An 18,301-nucleotide genomic window follows, 5' to 3' on the forward strand; every position below is an offset into this window, starting at 1 on the left:
TGTAAAAAACAAATGTTTTAATTATTTGCCTTTCCTGTGGCATGAAGACTTTGGTTTTGACCAGCATTTGATCTGTTTCTCTAATTTGACTTAGGTTACTGTCCAGTGCTCTGACATTTTCTGTGTGGTTGTATCCCTACCCTCACAGTCTCTATCCACTCTGTGTCTTAGTAACAAACCCATATTTAAGGCATTTTTATTTGATTGACAGATTAATAGGTTTTAAGGCCAAAATAAAGGGATTTGATCATTCAGTCTGACAATCGCTGTAACACAAGCAGGATGGTGAGTCACCAGTTGTAATGTTGATACAAAAGCATGAAGGGAGGCTACTTCCTTCCCATGTCATTTGGCTGATTACTCCCATTCTTAAAATTTAGTTTGAAGTTTAGCTTCAGCTTCTAGCCACAAACTTTGATGGTTTTTCCCCCTCATCAGAGACCTGTACGAAAACGTTTCTCCCTCTAGGTATTTATGACACATTAATATGCATTTGAATAAAAAGATGGGATGAACGTTGCCAGTCTGGACACCTGCACATTGGATTCCTTTCCCAGTCCTTGAATTTTCCTCTAATGGGAAAATCTGGCTGAATTTCCTATGAGTTCAATAGGAAACCTTTCCAGATGCTCAGGAGAAGCTTTACCTGTGTTCCTATGAGGACATAAGGCACGTTGGGCATGCAGACTTTCAGCTCAGGCACCCACTCCTCCTGCACGTTGTGGTAGGAGGCAGGATTCACCACGGAGAAGCAGATCAGGAACACGTCTGTGTTGGGGTAGGACAGGGGTCTCAGCTGGTTGTAATCCTCCTGCCAGGGGACAACAGCAAGGGTGTCACAAGGAGGGGATGACTCCAAGTGGGGGTGTCACGTTGGGTTTGATGAAGTGGCCAGCACTGTCCGTACTCATTCACACTTCCCAAGCTCCAGGTGGCTGCTGGAAGGGGGGGGGAGCCACCCCTCAGAGGACAAGGGTGCTGATTTATCAGCATTTTACAAAAAAGAGCTGAAAGATGCCCCATCTCTGGGGGGTGTTCAAAGTTGGATGGGGCTGTGAGCAACCTGGTCTAGTGAAAAGTGTCTCTAACCCTGGTGGGCTGTGTGTGTTTGTTTGTGTGTGTGTGTGAAATTAGATAATTTTGAAGGTCCCTTCCACCTCAATTATCCTGTGATTGTGTGAGCAAGTCTTGTTTGTGTTATCTGTGGAGCTGGTGGTGCAGAAGGTGATGCTGAACAGTCCTGCAGGGTGCACAGCAGTGTGCCAGCCAGCAGAAGACATCCTGAAATCAAAAAACAGATCAAATCCAGCCCTGCAGTACCTGGGTACTCACTGTGGGTGATTTAGTGTTTCCACAGGCCATGGATGGTGGAAGGAGATGTTTTCTCCATAGTGGTGAAGAAGGTGAATTTTCAAACACTCGAATCACAGCTGTGCTATGTCATGAGCTGGCTTTGATAGCTGAGTTTTGGGGAAGAATTTGGGTCTGTTTTCAGGCTTGAGAAGCTGAGAGCAAACAGAGGTTTTGCAAGCAATGTGAAAGCCTGGCTCTTTCTGACAGTGGGAGCATTTGTAGCTGTGTCTGGTGGGTACTGTTCAATGAAACCTCTTAAAAAACTTCAGTGCAATGAAACAGATGCTTTTTAGAGAGCATACATCTGCTCCAAAGGCTTTTTTAGTGGTTCCAGAATTAAAAAAGGGGAAAGGAACACAAAGTTGGAGTGTGGGAAACAATAAATACATGCTGCTGTCAAGCCTGACTGCAATGTAGATCTGCAGTTTATGGTTTCGGCATTCTGGACAAGTCTCAAATCTCTGCAGTCTGGTTGCTTTTGGTTATAACTGTGAAAACTGAACTGGTGTGATTTGCTTTGCAGATACAGACTAGTTAATAAAAGGAAATAAGGTTAATAAAAGGGGGGAAAAAGACACCTGGGTGCTGTTTTTCAGACTCAAGAACATTTATTTTAGGCAGGGAAAACCCACATTAGGGGCAGGAGCAATGCAAGCTGCTGCCTGTCCTGCAGGAGAAAGTGATGCAGGACTGTATCAGTGTGTGTCAGAACAGATGATGTTTTAGTGCAGCCTTATCTCTGCCTTGCTTTTATTGGATCAACTAATGAGAGGACTTAATTGTGAAGTGAGATTGGCAAATCACCTTTCTGAAGTCTCTTTTTCACTGACTATACAATAATAAATTGACCCAGACTCCTTCTGGATCAACACTACTTTCCAAAATATACCAATGAATTACTCAAAGCCAGTTTGCAGCAACTGTTTCTAAAAAAATCCCCCAAAATTTAATTATTTATTCTGAAAGGAAGCATGAGCCCAAATTTAGCTCTGTGTCAGGAAAGAAAAGTTTAAAAAAGCATCCTGAAACACAAACAAAATGTTTTGTTTTGTCTAACTGGATGTTTATTGTCCCAAACCTACTTTGACAGGAAGAATAAATTCTCATTTACTACCTCCAGCCCTCACAGCCACAGTATTTGAAGTAAAACCAGAGTATTTTTCAAGTGGCATAACTGTGTCTTTATAGTGGCATAGAAAGATCTGAAGAAGGATTTACAGGACGAGGTGTTTGGATGTATCACCTCCCAAGAAAGTGGACTAGGAATTGGAGTGGATTCAAGGAATAGAAGGAAAAACCCCTCAGAGATGTTTGTGGGGTTTGTGGGGTTTGTGGGGTTTGTGGGGTTTGTACACCAGCGATGCAGCGCATGAAGAAGCAAAGTCAGTGACAGGAGATTTATCCAAGGCTCTGGAGGTGGCAGCCAGCTCCCAGCAGGGGTTAATAGAGACAAAGTGGATGCCAAGCTGATGGGATCAGAGGAGAAATTGCATTGCAGAGACAGTTTTATGTGGATGCTGGGGGTTAGGAAAGCCTGGCCTGATTATGGGACATTGTTTGAAGGCAGAACATCAAACCTGAGGTTGATTGTGGCACAGCCACCACGGGCTGACGCCCGCAAAGATCTTTTCTGTGCTCGTCGTTTAGCTCCTGAACCAGCCACGTGGTGGCAGCAAGCCTCAAGGAATCCTTATCTAGGCGTTTTGGTGGGAAGAAATGGGCTAAATATAGCCATTTTCAATATTCCAGACGTGCATATTTAGAGAGGCTGGGACTTACTGTACCATTAAAACTAGAGATTAAAACCATGAGCGCTCTGCTTGGCTGTGACAGCTCCAGGAGCCTGCATTTAATTTCATTTTCCTTGTTCCTTCTGAATCCCTAGAAAATCCTTTTTCAGGAGGAGCATTCCTGATTTGAGGTGTGAGCACAGAGGATTATGTAAGTGTGAGCAGGGACAGCCATGCATCTCATAGCAGAGGTCTCACCTCCCACCAGGGCACATGGGATTTTTCACAGACGGGTTAAAACACAAATATCATGGATCCTGAACATGAACAGGAACCTCCAGACCACATCAGACAAGGACTCCTTCTCTGTACCTGCTCTCCAGGGGAAGGCCTGATAGCTTTGCAACAAATAAAATAAAATAAATAAAAATAAAATAAAATAAAATAAAATAAAATAGAAAAAAGAAATAAAAAGAAATAAAAAGAAATAAAATAAAAAGAAATAAAAAGAAATAAAAAGAAATAAAAAGAAATAAAATAAAATAAAATAAAATAAAATAAAATAAAATAAAATAAAATGAAATGAAATAAAATAAAACCTTGCCATGGACCTTTAGAAAAGACAGCCCTACTGAGTAATTTTTCATTCTGAGATGGTCAACCTCACAAATAATGTAAAAAAAGGGACTGAACATTTCCATGGGTATGGTGCCCATCCAGGGAGGAGTGCTGTAGCAAGTGACAGTCATGTTTGGGAAGGGACTCGAGTCCTTGTGGGCTTGAGCTGTGGCTGATCAAGAATTTATCTTTATTTATTTATTTATTTTCCCAGCTCATGCTTTCATTGTGCTGCCTGCTGTTTAGGGAGCATGAGGCTTCCCAGTTAACATTGCCTGGCCACTGGTTTGGCCTGGAAATGCCAGTGCCAGACCTGGCCCTGCTGAGTTATTTGCCTGTGACTTGCCAGGACCAAGATCAGTTGGTGCTCCTCCCTCCCCTCCACCTTGGCCATCAGCTCAGCAGTGTTTGGGCCCCAAAAATGCGGCAGAGTTGGCTTTTTTTTTTTTGTTTTTGTTTTTATGTTGTTGCTGTGCTGATCTCTTGTACACTCTGCTAAAGCATTTTGCACCTGAGTCCAGCCCAGCAAGAAAACCAAAGTTTTTCCTCCTAGGACCATTTGTGCCAGGGATACAGAAAGCCAGATACCTCAAATCTGGGGTCTCTGCCAGCTCTCCCTTCAGGCTGACAGAGGGTCCTGCTGCAGGAGTACATTTTTCAATTGTTATTTCATTAGCATATGTTTTATAGCATTGCAGTGTCAAGGGCTATTTCTGGCTATGACTTCACACTGATGCCTTTGGAAAGCCACACAGCACAAGGAGAAGGAGGGAGGAAACAACCCAGATGATCTGTTGTTATAACTGGAGCATGTGGGAAGCATCATCCCTCCAGCCTCCACGGGGACAATCCAGTCATCACGGGCTGATTCACACTCTGGGCTCTGCCTGGAGAGCCACGTCCTCTGGAGCAGGGTCTGGAAGGGACCTGAGCTTGGTGAGCTAGAGAAAGGGTTTGGAGGCAGGTGGTGAACTGTCTAGTGTGAAGCAGGGGATGGCAAAATGCTGAGGAATGGATGGAGGGGTGAGGCTTGTCAAAGAGACAGCTGAGTGTTCCTTCTGGCTCAGGAGGACAAATGAGAGGAGGTGTTGCTGCGGAAATGGGTGGCAGGTGGAACTGTCAGCCCTACAAAACAAGTAGGAATATTAAGGCACGGGGTGAAAACTGACTGGGAGCTGAATATAACTCCAGTCTGGCTTGCAAAGGCTTGCAGGGCTGATGGATCGTGGCACAGGCTCTGAGCTCAGAGTTTGTGAACACAGAATAAAGCACTGAACAGGATTTGGACATGGGGCAAGGGCTTAGGTCATATTTTGGGATTGGCTTTTGGATCATCAGTTTTCACCATGTGGATAGGAAAGATGTGTGGTCTGTGAGGGCCACCAAAGCAGCCAGGACTGATGGTGCCTACAGAAACATGATAAGAATGAAACTAAAGAAAGTGAAACCCAAAGCATCAAAGCCCCAGTTCTGCTGAGTGCAGGTTTTTCTGGAAGTGACAGTCTGTTCTGGTGTGGGTTTTTTGATCTCTCTGCAGAGTGCTGCAAAGTATATTCTGCAAGAAGTGGCCTTTTGCAGACAGCAGGGTCTCCTTCTGCACTGTTTGTGCCTTTCATAGCAGTCAGTCATGGCCAAAACCAGCACAGCCGAGAAGAGCTCCTGGTGGAAGCAAAGCCCTGCATCCAGGGCTGCTGGAACCCAGAGGAAGCGAAGCAAGTTCCCAAATCTGCTTTCTCTCCGGCTGGCTTCAGTGTCAGCTGTGACTGGAGGAGATGGTGGATGTGGGTTACAACATTCCCAGTCTGTGAGGAACCTGGAGCCTCCTCCCTCTGCTCTCAGCAGATGATTTCCTGCAAGGTTTCTGTGCAGACTATGTCCCTTTCTTTATTTCGTCACTCACCAGCATCTGGAGTCAGGAGAGGGAAATTTCACCACAAAAAATGTGTTGTTCCCTGTACTTTATTCTGCCTTTCTGCTGGCAGAGCAAAGCAGTGAGAAATAATTTCTCCTCCTCTCCAGGGGGTGAAAATATTCTGCAAGCTTTGAGTGCAATCACACTATATCAAAGTGTGGACAGTGGAAACAGCAAAAGAATTCTAAATGTAAGTAAGCATGGGATACAGGCTGTCTTGTAATGGACACCCTTGTCCTGGGAGAAGAATGTTGGGATGGATGCAAATCTGGCTGGGTTACCACTTGAAAGTCAACAGCTGGTGACTGATGGACTGGTGCTGAATTATACCAGTTTTCTGATCTTGAAAAAGGGAATTATTCTCTGTATGTTCAATGCCACCATGTGGTAAAGGTAAGAAAACACTGATGACACAAAGCATGGTATTTGCAGTAGGAAGGTGGATATATGGGGGGGTTGCACAGCCTCATCAAACTTTTTTTTTTGATTAGGCAAAACACAGTCTTAGGGATGAGTGTATTTGTGTGTGTTTTACTGCTGAAACAGAATGAAAACAAAAGGGAGAAGGTCAGCAGTTCAACCATTACAACTCAAACCTGATTGTTATTATTTGTGAAAAAAACCCCAGCAAACTCCACAAACATTACCGACAACAAACCTCAGTGTATGACAGTAACAAACAAACCATGGGGAAGGAAAATCATAAATGTTTTGCAGTTCTTTACCTGCCCTGCAGTGTCATAAAGCCCCAGCAAGTGTTGTTGTCCTCCCACAGTCACAGTTACTGGAAGAGAGAAACAAGAAATGTTATTTGTGCACAGGCCAGTGGCTTCATTTTGATGTGTTTTAGTCCCAAAATGCCAATAGACACATTATCAGGTGTCCTCCACTGGGCATCCCGAACCCAGCACATCTATCCAACCCAAACTGAATCACAACAAAATCAAATCCTTTATGCCAAGATCTCATTTCTGTACAAACAGCCAAGGGTGATGAACTGCACACACTGCTGCACACACTGCTGCCATCAGGGCCCAGAGACAGGGGGACATTTGCCTGTCTCTGCAGCCACCAACTGAACATCCTGGACTTAAAGCACAGAATTCCTGCCTCCCCACCATGGGCATTGGGGTGGGCTGGTCATGGATCATTGGGAGGATTTTTAATTATTTTATTTTTTCCAGACTGTGAAATGATGAAGCATTCAGCAGTGGCTGGTGTTTGGTGGGTCTCACTGGAGGTGCAGCTGTCCTGCCCTGTGCCATCTCAGGTGAAGTGGCAGTGTTTAGTACCAGGGGCTGTGTGGTGGATGATTTGAAGGACGGGAAGGAAGAGGAGCTGGAATATTTTCAGGGATGTTGACCACATTCTGTGGCAAATGAAGGAAAAGCTTAGTTTGTTGATCACATATTTACTTCTTTAGCAGAAATCACGTTGAACTTCATTTTGAGCCCATTGACAAATTTTGACATTGACAAAAATGTTTTCTCATTGTCTTTGGATGAACACCATTATTAGCTGATTCCTGTAACCAGTGTTATTTCTTATACAGGACATGATCTGGGTTAATGACATTTAGTTAACCAGTTAATCTGCTTATATCATTACTACTCAACTGGAAAGAAAGGGGGGCAGTCCTGTTCCACCCATTAGTCAACAGGAAGCCTTCAAACATGTGTCAGGAAGGTTGCTTAAAATAATTATATTGTTGCAGCATATGGACTATTAATTTTTTTAAACATGAGGACAAGTGGCAGAGCATAGGAATGAACATAAAGGTTTGTCAGGAATGGGGGAAGAGGCTCAGACTGGTGCCCATCAGGTGATCACAACTGCAATTAATGAGGGCTGGGAATGAGTAATAGTTATTTTGGACAATAAAAAAAAAAGAGACTTGAAAACATCACGCAGTATCTTGCTGATTTTTTTGTTTGTTTGGTGATAAAATTTGTAGCAGAAGAGCAGCTACAAATTTATGGAATTTAATAGCTCCTGCACTGGGGAACCATGTCCTGTTTGAAATCTCTTGGACTGAAAGTCTCTGACAGTGTGACTGGCCAGGCTGACTATTCAGCAGCTTTATTTGCTTGCAGAGACACAGCAGTGTTGTCAGCACATAAACAGAACCAAACTGACATCCTGGAAGTACAAGGGCTCAGTGAGGACCAGACTTGCTGATGAGAGCAGGATGGGCTGCACTCACCCACTGCTGGGGCTGCCTTGGGATGTGCACTCAGGAGGAGGTGGGGAAGGGGAGAGAGCTCCCTCTCCTCATCTCAGCTCTGCACTCTGCAGCTCCAGGGAACTCATGGACACTGGGCATGGATGCCCAAGGGTGGAAGAGCTTGGGGAAGAAGTACAAGAGAGGGGACATGGGCACCAACACAGACAGGAGACTCTCCAGATGCCCCATCCTCTTCCTTCAACCTGACTTGAATGAAATAATTTAAAATAATCCTCCCTGGTGCCGTGGTTTTCAACTTCTTGTGATGTAGGGAATCCCAGAATGCCCCAGCAGGGGTATGAACTGTGTAAGTTACTGGCAACACTCCTGCTTTTCTTAGCTGCCTTCTCAGAAGCAGTGGGGGTTACAGGTGTCAGCGCAGCTCACCGGAGGCAGCGGGAAATGGGCTTTTTGTCCCCCCACTTGCAACCTTGGCAAGCCTCCAATCCGCCCTTGTGCCAACAAATGCAGGAGCCAGACCTGCTCGGGAGGTTTGACTCTGCTCAAGGACCAGCTGTGGGAGGATGTACCCTTCAGCTGAAGGCAGCTTTCCAGCTGCAGCGCACAGCTGGCCCAGGTGGTGTTTGAGAGGACACGCGGTCCCGAGGGCTGCGAACAGCAGTTCCCTGTCAGTCCTTGGTGGAATGTGCAGGGAGCCTGCAGAGCTCCTCCAAAGCAGGATGCTCTTGGGACAGCTGTGAGGCACATGGAGGTGCAGATTGTGACCGTGTTCACAGGGGTCTGAGGATGAGGGAAGAAACGAGGATCTGACTCCATGTTTCAGAAGGCTTGATTTATTATTTTATGATATATATTATATTAAAACTATACTAAAAGAAGAAAGGATTTAATCAGAAGGCTAGCTAAGAATAGAATAGGAAAGAATGATAACAAAGGCTTGTGACTCGGACTCTCTGTCTGAGCCAGCTCACTGTGATTGGCCATTAGTTAGAAACAACCAACATGGGCCAATCACAGATGCACCTGTTGCATTCCACAGCAGCAGATAATCATTGTTTGCATTTTGTTCCTGAGGCCTCTCAGCTTCTCAGGAGGAAAAATCCTAAGGAAAGGATTTTTCATAAAAGATGTCTGTGACAGTGCAGATCAGCTTGAATCTGAAGAGCCATGTGGCACACATCAGTGCTGACAGGGTTATCCAGCTCTGCCTCTCCTGCTGGCTCACCCTGAGCACAGGCAGACTGGGCTGGGTCCTGCTTGCAAAGACGTCTTCAGTGCTTAAAAATCTTAAAAGCTGCACTGAAATTTACTCTGCTGTGAAGCTTTGCTGGCCCATCTCCTTCTTGGTGGCATCTGACTGAGAAAGCTGCACTGGCACAAAGCCCTGGTGCAGATACAAATTGCTGGCGTGTTCCAGTCATTAATATGGTTTGGAGATAAGCTGTTTGGATAGAGGATCAGTCCACCTCGAGTGTGCTGTGCTCTGCCAGAAGGATTTAACTCCTAGACTCTTATCTGTGCTTTGTGGTCCATGAAGTCACGGTGGATGTTTTGCAGCAGGTCTGTGGAGCCACACACTGAGCAGTGATTGATGGCTTGTGCAGTTCAGTTTGGCTCCTGGTCAGCTCTGGGAAATGCTGAGGGGGAATAAAGAGATTGGTGGTGTCCTACCATTACTCTTCCCCCACACAAGGGATAAGAATTGCAAGGGCTCTTGGAAAAATACATCCTGAGTCTACCCAGCTTGCATATCACATTTAATTCTGCTTCTACATCTTGTCCCTTATGTGTCCTGCTGTGAATTTCTGCATGGCACCAGTCCTATATTTTTACTTTTTCTCTCTTTCTTTTCCTCTCTTTCTCTCCTTTTTACTTTTTTCCTTTTATCTTTCCCTCCCCTGTTTTTTCTTTTGCCCATCAAACTTTATGTTTTCTTTCTTCTTGTCTATTGTTCTAGCCTGTCTCATCATCAGAGGATATTCTTCCTGCCCATATCACCTCTGAATTTGCAGCTAACACCCCAGCAAAACTGCCTTGTTGGCTAAACCTCGAGTGTTGTCTTTGGATTCCTGGCTCTGAATGCAGTGGGGACCAAATGGCTCCCACTGGCAAATCAAATGATCCCTGGCTCTTGAAACAGTGATGTCCAGATTAATATATTGGTGCTAAAATTTCCACCACACTTTCAAGCAGGCAAAACAGATGTGAAAATAAATGGCTTTTCTCTGTGAAATAAATGGCTTTTGCCTGTGAAATAAATGGCTTTTGCCTGTGAAAACTTCATGGTGTTTTTATACCACGAGTTTATCAGTCTGCCTCTGTCAGGCAAGAGTCTCTTCAGAGTATCTACTTGGTGGGTCATATTTATGAGCTGAGATTGCCCTGCTAGATTTGTAGGCCTTAGTTTTGGCTTTATTCCAGTTTACTCTTACTCACCCTGTTATTATCTTTTCCTGTTCTCTCCGTGGACAGGCCTATGGGAAGCCAATGAGGAATTCCTTCCCAGCCACTGGGGTAATGCAGGCTCCTTTATGGGATTGTGAACTCGACTTTATGAGCAGTCTTGGAGTAACAAGACAAATATGAACTCTCCTTGTCATTTACTGACTGTATTGATGTATTGATTAAGCACTGAAACAACCTGGCCTTTAGCACTGAGGGCAGTAGGGGCTGCAGTAAAGTGAGGCTGAATATCTGCACAGTCCTGGCCCTCCTTTCTCTCCAGTCTGGGTCGCACCAGATGATGCAGCAGATGTTCCCCTCCCTTCACTAGGTGGCTTTAACCAAGGGCAGAATATGAAAACATTGCTTTAAAAATGATTGCTAGATCATAAATCAGCTGGGTATTGCTTACTAGAGTTTGAATAACTATTTTGGGTCACTTCCAAGGCTTTGTTGCAGGCCTGTGTGTCTGGGGTTCTGCTAATGGACCTCAACACAGAGCTTGACCACCACAGCACAAGGACAAGGTGCAGATGGATATTGTGTGGGATGGACCTGGTATGAGGACCAGGAACTGGTCTGAGCTGGGAGCTCTGTTTTTAAATCTGTGCTTAGTTTGTGTTTCTGGGGACAATGTGACAATTTTCATTGATGTTCTCAACGCTCAGATTGCCCCAGATCCACCTGTCAGTGGCCAATCTTTGCCCAACCTTTCTCCCATTGTGCTTTGTTCGGTAACTTTTTGGGACTGAACTGCACCCGTGGAAGAGCCCTTCAGCCAGACAGAAGCAATGTTCGCTGCACTGACAGGAATGGGACATAAATTGTCTGCTGAACTCTCAGAACATCTTCAGTTTGATTAATGGAGCAAAGCAACCCATAAATCTCTCTGTATGACACGGAGCTAGGATGCAATATCTCAGCCACGCTTAGCTGTGGCACGGGAGAGTGGATTTGCACATCAGGGGGAATTTTTCCATGCCAGTGAAGAAGTGCTTGCAAAACCCAAAGACTGTGAAACCCCCAGCCAGAATACACACAGGAGCCAAGCAGTGTCTAATGTGACATCAGACAGGAAAAGTCATCTATTTATTCTAGTGCCTTCCTGCCAACAAATTAAGGTCCAGCTGCTTCAGAGAAAGAAGCCAGGAGTCTGTGAGCAAGCAGGGATGGTGGCACCTGCCTGGGTAGAAAGACTTTCTCATAGTTTTGGGCAAATTAGATTGTTTCAAGCCTCAGACTTTCACAAGGGCCATCTTCTGCCCCAGGCAGCAAGCTCTGAGTATTAATCTGTGCATTTGACTGTTCACTATGATTACATGTACCTGGTGCATGCTATTTAACACAGAATAATCAAAAAATGATAAAATGATTGCAGTGGAAAGGACCTTAAAGCCAGTCTAGCTCCTAGCCCCCTGCCAGAACATGGGCAAAAGGACAGATCTTGGTCAGCAAGTTCCTTCTAAGGCACCTTCCAGGGTCATTCCTGTGATGTGAGGTTCCTGACACAGTGAATGTGGTTTGTTCTCCAGCAGCTGATGTCCCTGGGGATACTGACTGTGTGTTTGCTCACTGGGTAATATTTTTCCTTCCTTCCTAAATGCACTTTTGTGAAATCTCTTGTAATGAACTGGGAATTCCCCTCCACTCTACAGATGTCTTCTGCTCTCTGGAGCTTACACCAGACAGGACAGGAGTGTTCTGGTAGGAGTTTGTTTGAAGAAGAATGATTTAAAAAATCTGGTTTATAAATTGTCTTCTTTTTGTACTGCATAGCTCCTAAATAAGGGTCTCTGTGGCTGGAATTTGAGGATCCCTGTACCAGCTAGGCATTGAAACTCAAAAACACCTCAAAGGCATTTAGATCAAAGATATTCAGATCTTTAATTCCCTTTGGTTCCCATAATGGTCAGGCATCTAAGTAACTAGATCCCTATCCCAACTAGGCATTGAAACTCAAAAAACACCTCGAAGGCATTTATATCAAAGATATTCAGATCTTTTATTCCCTTTGGTCCCCATAATGGTCAGGCATCTAAGTAACTGAGCTGGAACTACATATCCCAGGCTTTAAGAATTAGGAGCTTTGAATATTCCATCAGAAAACAAAGTGAATGTGGGCAGTGCATTTTTATAGCACCTTCTAAGTGCCTCATGTGCATTTCTGAATCCTATTTTGGGTAGTATTTTTCTTCAGAATATCTTTCTTTGGCTAATCCAGGTGGAGAAAATAAAACTCAGGGATTAGGTGTCATAAAATGCTTTAATTTTTTTGGGTCACTGTCTGGGAAACTTAATTTCTGTTGCTGTGGACCACCCTTCAGAAGATGTTGCACTACAGCAGCTGAAGTTGGGAATGCTCTGGAAACTGCAAATCAAAGCCCTGGGGATGCTACAATCCAGCAGCCACCAAAGGAAGACAGTAAAAAAAAGAAAGAGTAAGAAAGACCTTAAGGACAGACATGCAGGCCAATCCATGGCAGTCAGCCCAGCTGAGCTCTGTGACTGGTTGCCACTTTAGCCAGAAGCCTCACTTGCAGTGTTGCCCTTGGAAATATCCCTTTTGCTTTGGCTGAAAGGCAATCCTGCAATATTTTGTACCCAACACACCCAGGGCAGGTGAGAACTGGTGTTACAGCACCCTTGGCCCAGCAAGGGTCTGTGACTCCAGCCTGGGCCTTCCTTCACTTCCATGCATAGGGGTCATCTCCAGGGGTTTGAGCGATCTGATGCTCAAGGAATGTTCTCCCACTCCCTCCTTCATGACAAACAAGATTTGATTACAGCCAAATCAATGTTCTACCCCAAACTTACCCTGCAGCTTAGCCACATTCTTCTGAAAAGCAATTCAAAAGCATGCTATTTTACCCTGTAATTGGCCTAAATACCCAACTTCATGTGTAAATTTTACTAAATGCTTTGAATTGCTCTTGGAATCATCTACCACCAGTCACACACAGACCTCTGAGAGCCAAAGTTTTCCAAAAGAAAGGCTCTGAGTAAACCTCACCATTCCCTGTCACCTCATCAATGGATGAGATCTATGTTCTGCTGAGCAAATACTTCTGCCCATCTGATATTTACAATATCTGAAAAACATTTCCAGTCTGCTCCCTGTGGTGGGAGCACAGAGAGGCCTCCAGGGCTGGGATTCAGCTGATTTCACTCCTGTAGCTCTTGGTCTAATGAGGTGGTGAGGAATTCACTGCTTTTTCTTTAGGCCACAGACATTTAGTGATTCTAAAGCCAGATAGGATTCATAGCATCATTTATTCTGCTCTAAATAGCTTATCTAGTGTCTTCCTACAAGGCATATTTTCTTGTTCTTGAATTATTCTTGCAGCTGTTTTGCAAATATTTTGTTGAGCAGTTGCTGTGACCAGACAGTGTGGTCTAGCAGTGGTTTCATTAATGATCTAGCCAGAGGTAACATGACTTTCCTATTCCTACCTGTCACCCCCCAATGGCTCATCTAAAGCTCTCATTGGTTGATTATCCTCATTATTTAATGGGTCTTGCTGTGCTTTATTCCTTTCTTAAGGCTAAAGTCCAGTCATTCTTGGCTTTTGTATTTGCAAGCCTTTTTATTACATTTATTACATTCTTTTAAACTCTGTGGCTGAGTGGAAAATCTGGAGACTGCAACTCAAACACCCACTGAAGGCATCTCACAAAAGGGGAGGGGAACAGCCACACTCCTGCAATGATCCCAAAGCATGGAAGACAACAATAAAACTTTTTTGGAAGTCAACATTAAAGGCTTTGGGAAGTCTGGGGTTGTCTATGCAGTGACAAGCTTTTTCAACAGAATGTTTCAGCTCAGAAAAATGATATCCAAATACTTCTCAATGTTGTCTTTCCAGACATCTCCCCACTGCCTCTGGGGACTGCTCTTCACCCTGGGCTCTTATCTCTAAGAGGCACCACCTCCCCTCTTCCTTGTCCATACAGGTTTGAAGATTCCAGTGGCATCAGTGGGAAAATGCCCAATCCTGACTCCTGCTGCAGCCTCCCTGGGGAAGGAGGCTGGCACCAAGTGACAGTTCCATTGTCCCCTTCTGCAACAGCAACAGATTCATGGAGACAGTGCCATCCTAGAGGAGGAGTCACAACTTGTGCTGTGTGGATTTTTTGGAACCTGAGAGAAAAAAAAACAATGCAGCTCTTCACAGCTGGGTATTTGCCACTCAGAGACAGCAAACAGAGGAGGTGTATCAGTCCACCAATCACTTTTAATCGAGAAGCTCTAATGAAATATTCTCAATCTTCCAAAATGCACCGAGAAGTCAGACTTCAGCGCTGGCCAGCATACATGACATGGAACACAAAAGCAGTGGAGGTTGATTAGGAAAATGAAACAGAATGAATTTGGTCCAGAAATGGATGAAAGAGAATGGAAATTCCCAAAACTTTCAGAACAAGCACCACACTACATCTTGAGCCAGCTTCTGCTCAGTCTGGTACATTACTTATTTATAGGCAGCATGAATGAAGTTGATTTATCGGAATCATCAACCTCATTGTTTGTAAAATCAGCACTGGAGGATTTCCCCTGTATCCCCATGAATTATTGCTGTGCTAATCAATCCTTGAACAAATTCAGCTCCACTGATAGCAGGGTCCAAGGAATCCTGGGGTCTCTGTTTGCAAGAGAATCATGCCCAGTTTCTCCAGAAACACAGTGTGGAGGGAGCTCTTGGGACCTCAAGGTTGTGCAAAGCCCTGCTGGATGGAGAAGGCAAACATGAATACAGTCCTTGGGGAATTGAAGAGCAACTGACATTGTGTCCAAGAGAATGTTTTGTTAGATTCCTGTCTGTCTTAAATGGAGGGCTGAGCACTGCCACAGGCTGGGAGGTGCTTCCTGAGTGTTTCAGCTCCCTGTGCACCATCAGCTGGTCTCATGGAAGGAAGTTCTGCTCCTGAGTTAGAAACCAATAATAACTGCCAGATAAATGTAGTAAATTTGTGGGCAAATAGGCTCTGATGTGTGAATTTCAATGGTAATCTAATTGAAGGTCTTTTTGCTCTTTGCTGAAAGTTACAGAACTAAATCCCACCAAATGCAAGGCAGAGTAACAACTGTAGCATTGAGCAATATAACTAGATAGAACCTGATCATGTTCTTTTAAAAATGTGATTGTTCCTAAACAATGAGGAATATTGGATATTATCTGAATCCTGGTGGAGGGGAAATGCCTTTTCTGAGACCATCTGTGACATTGAGATGAATGAAAGAACAAAATTTTGGCTACGACTGTAGTGTAAACCTATTACAAAAGAAAAAAAAAGGCAACACATAGATTTTTAAAATACTTTAAGCTCTACTAAGTATTTTTGAAGTTTCCATTACTCTAGCACAATATTTAGGAAAATCAGTTTTTTGGAGCTGGGTTTATAACTCAAGTCAATAGCAAACACAGTAAAGCTCTGAGATTATTAAAGTGTAACTGATAATTGGAGTACCTTTATTAGTATTTTAACAAGTTATGCTGACCTGACCTGTAAAAGACCAGATACTACAGCATTTTCAGTTTACTTTAATACAGATAAAGTGAGTCAGGACTCTAAATCTTGAAACCTAACAGTGAAGGATGTATTTGGAGACTCCTAACAGTGATGCTGAGATCATGGTAAGCAGAGAAAGGAGTGGGAATTTTCCACCAAACAAAAAAGTGGGAATGAAGGGAGAAAAATACAGGAATAAAGAGAGTTTTTGACCATTTTCCTGTCTCTTCTCTACTGTTCATGTGAGGCAAAAGTCATGCCCCTACCTCAGCTGAATGCTGGGGAAAAAATATCCCCAAAGTTATGTCAGGCATCTGGTTATCATGGGAACATGAGACTTGGTAAATAGCATCAGAATAAATGGGAGATTAGTGGCAAAATGAAACAAAATGCACTGAAATGTGTCCAGGCAATACACAGGGTGTTTCCCAGAGCATGGGAGGATAAGTCTCCCTGTGTGGCTGGGGGGAATCAAGGCATCTCATCTCTACACTTGCACTGTTCAAAGGTCAGGATAGGGGGATATTTTTCCCTGGAAGGGAGAGGAATGCAGCCTGCAGAGGCAGTGCTGCCTCACAGTGCTGGCTCCTTGCTCTTGGTGTCCTTCTAAAGCCTGTGGTGTTTGGTCTGGGTTAGATGACAGTGGGAGCAGACAATGCTGATGGAAGGGCACAGAAAGTCAGCTCTGCAGTGGGTGGGTTGTCCCCACTGTGGGCTGGACCTTCCAGTGATGCAGCGACTCTGTCCCAGTGACTTGCACTGGCAGAAGGCCCTATCCATATTGGCAGAGCACTATGGCACATCCTACCTCCACCAGCTGTGATTCTGGGGAAAAAAATGGCCTTTCTGCTTATCAGCATCTTCAATAAAAATTACAGGTACCAAAGCTAGAAAGGAAGAAAAAAATTGCCTGATACACAAGATGGGGACAAGAGTGTGTTTTCTATAAGAACCTGATATTAGGGGAAATATGATTTATAATATAATATAGGAATACAAACCAGGAAGCAGCCACAGCTTGGCTGCTGTCTGTGCAAAGAGCCTGGGACTCCTCTTCCTCACCCTCAGTGCCAGGTAAGCTGGGCAGGGCTGTCCTGAGGTGGCTGTGGTACCTAAAGGCAGGATGTGTCTAGTGCCAGGCTGAGGTGTTTGGGGTGCTGTATCTGGGCACAGACCTGCAGGACATGTGTGTGTGTGTGTGTGTGTGTGTCCCAGGCACTGCCAGGAGCACTTGAGCAAGACCTCTGCAGTCAGAGGCACTCCCTGGCTCAGCCAGCACAGCGGTGCCTCGGGCATCATTCCAGAGTTAGGGCAGCACAACTTAAAATAGCATCTGATGGCTCTGGGTAGTGGGACTTAAAATAGCATCTGATCCTGTGAGCTGTGAACTGATGGGGCAGGGGCACGTTTGGCACACTGAACTGAATCCAGCAGGCCCCAGGGTGATGCTGAGGTCAGTGTGAGAGATCAGGAGCATCAGGTTTGCCCAAACTCCAGTGCTTCTGTAGCTGACATTTTGCATGCCACCAGTCCTGTTTTGGGCAGGGGGAGGATTCAATGGTATTTTGTAACCCCTTCCCAACACCAGCCTCTGACACTTTGACTGCATCTTGTTTGTCTGACCTTAATACTGGTTTTTCCCCATGAGGCATTGCTTGAGAGGCTTGAAAACAAAATACCTGTTCCTGAGCTTAAGGAGGACCAGGACAGAAACTCTGCTTTGCATTTCCCTGAAAAAGAATCAGGCCCATTGTCCTTTGCACCAGGAACAAGCCTCAGCTGCTATTTGCCCTGCAGCTTGCAGAGATTAGCCAAACATTTGGGCAGCAGCTCTAAGCCTGTATGGCTTGAGAAGCAGAAATGTTAAACACTGTAAACAAAAGTCTTGGAAATATTTAAACTTTCTGATAAGAAAATCTGAAGTTAGGAATTATGATTTTTCTCTTGGCTACCACAAAGGTTTTAAGTGCTGCTAGTGCTTTCTCTACACCCTGCTGAGGATCTTGCCACTTTCCTGTCCAGTGTGGCAGTGCTGCAGACAATGGAGTGATTGTAATGTTGGAAAAGCAACAGATGGATGAAATGGTCTTAAACCTCAGTGTGTTTTTGTGTGCCTCTGAAAGGGAGAGGTGAGAGCAAACCTGAGTTCTGGATACCCTTATCCTTCATTTCAGCCTGGTTGCACTCACATGAAGCAGAGTGTGATATTCCATGATCTCAGGAGGGCAATTTCTAGGGATGATTTGGTGGCCTTCTCAGCACAGAACTGGGTCTTGCAGGCTCCTCTCAGGAGAGCAAGAGGCTGCAGGTTGGCTGCAGCCCAGGGTGTACAGAGGAGCTGCTGAAGTGTCTGCTTGAGCTGAGGCCAGAGGATTTTTCGTTTGAACAGAAAAAATAAATCCAAATTCCTCTGTAGGGCTGGAGAGGAATTTTCAGCTATAAAATGTGATTTCTACAGAATCCGAAGTTTCCATGGGAAGCTCTCGCTTTCAACAGAGGAGCTCAGATGTTTCCACTGGGAGAAATGAGGTGAAATGGTGTGAACCAACTGAC

General features: G+C 44.6%; 1 protein-coding gene across 3 annotated transcripts in view; it reads right to left on the reverse strand.

The window, feature by feature from the left end:
- RHOJ (ras homolog family member J) overlaps window positions 1-18,301 on the reverse strand; it is a 60,869-nt gene that overhangs the window by 9,460 nt on the left and 33,108 nt on the right. For all 3 annotated transcript variants that reach the window (XR_004082938.1, XM_031066155.1, XM_005417943.2), the window contains 2 exons: window positions 6,339-6,397; window positions 647-811 (listed from right to left, as the gene is read on the reverse strand). Coding sequence is in view for 2 of the 3 variants with exons in the window: in XM_031066155.1 (XP_030922015.1) it covers window positions 647-811; window positions 6,339-6,397 (224 nt within the window). In the remaining variant the exon portion in view is untranslated. The remainder of the gene's footprint in view (window positions 1-646; window positions 812-6,338; window positions 6,398-18,301) is intronic.

The sequence above is a fragment of the Geospiza fortis genome, unplaced genomic scaffold (assembly GCF_000277835.1).
Source record: "Geospiza fortis unplaced genomic scaffold, GeoFor_1.0 scaffold23, whole genome shotgun sequence".
Lineage (NCBI taxonomy): Eukaryota > Metazoa > Chordata > Aves > Passeriformes > Thraupidae > Geospiza > Geospiza fortis.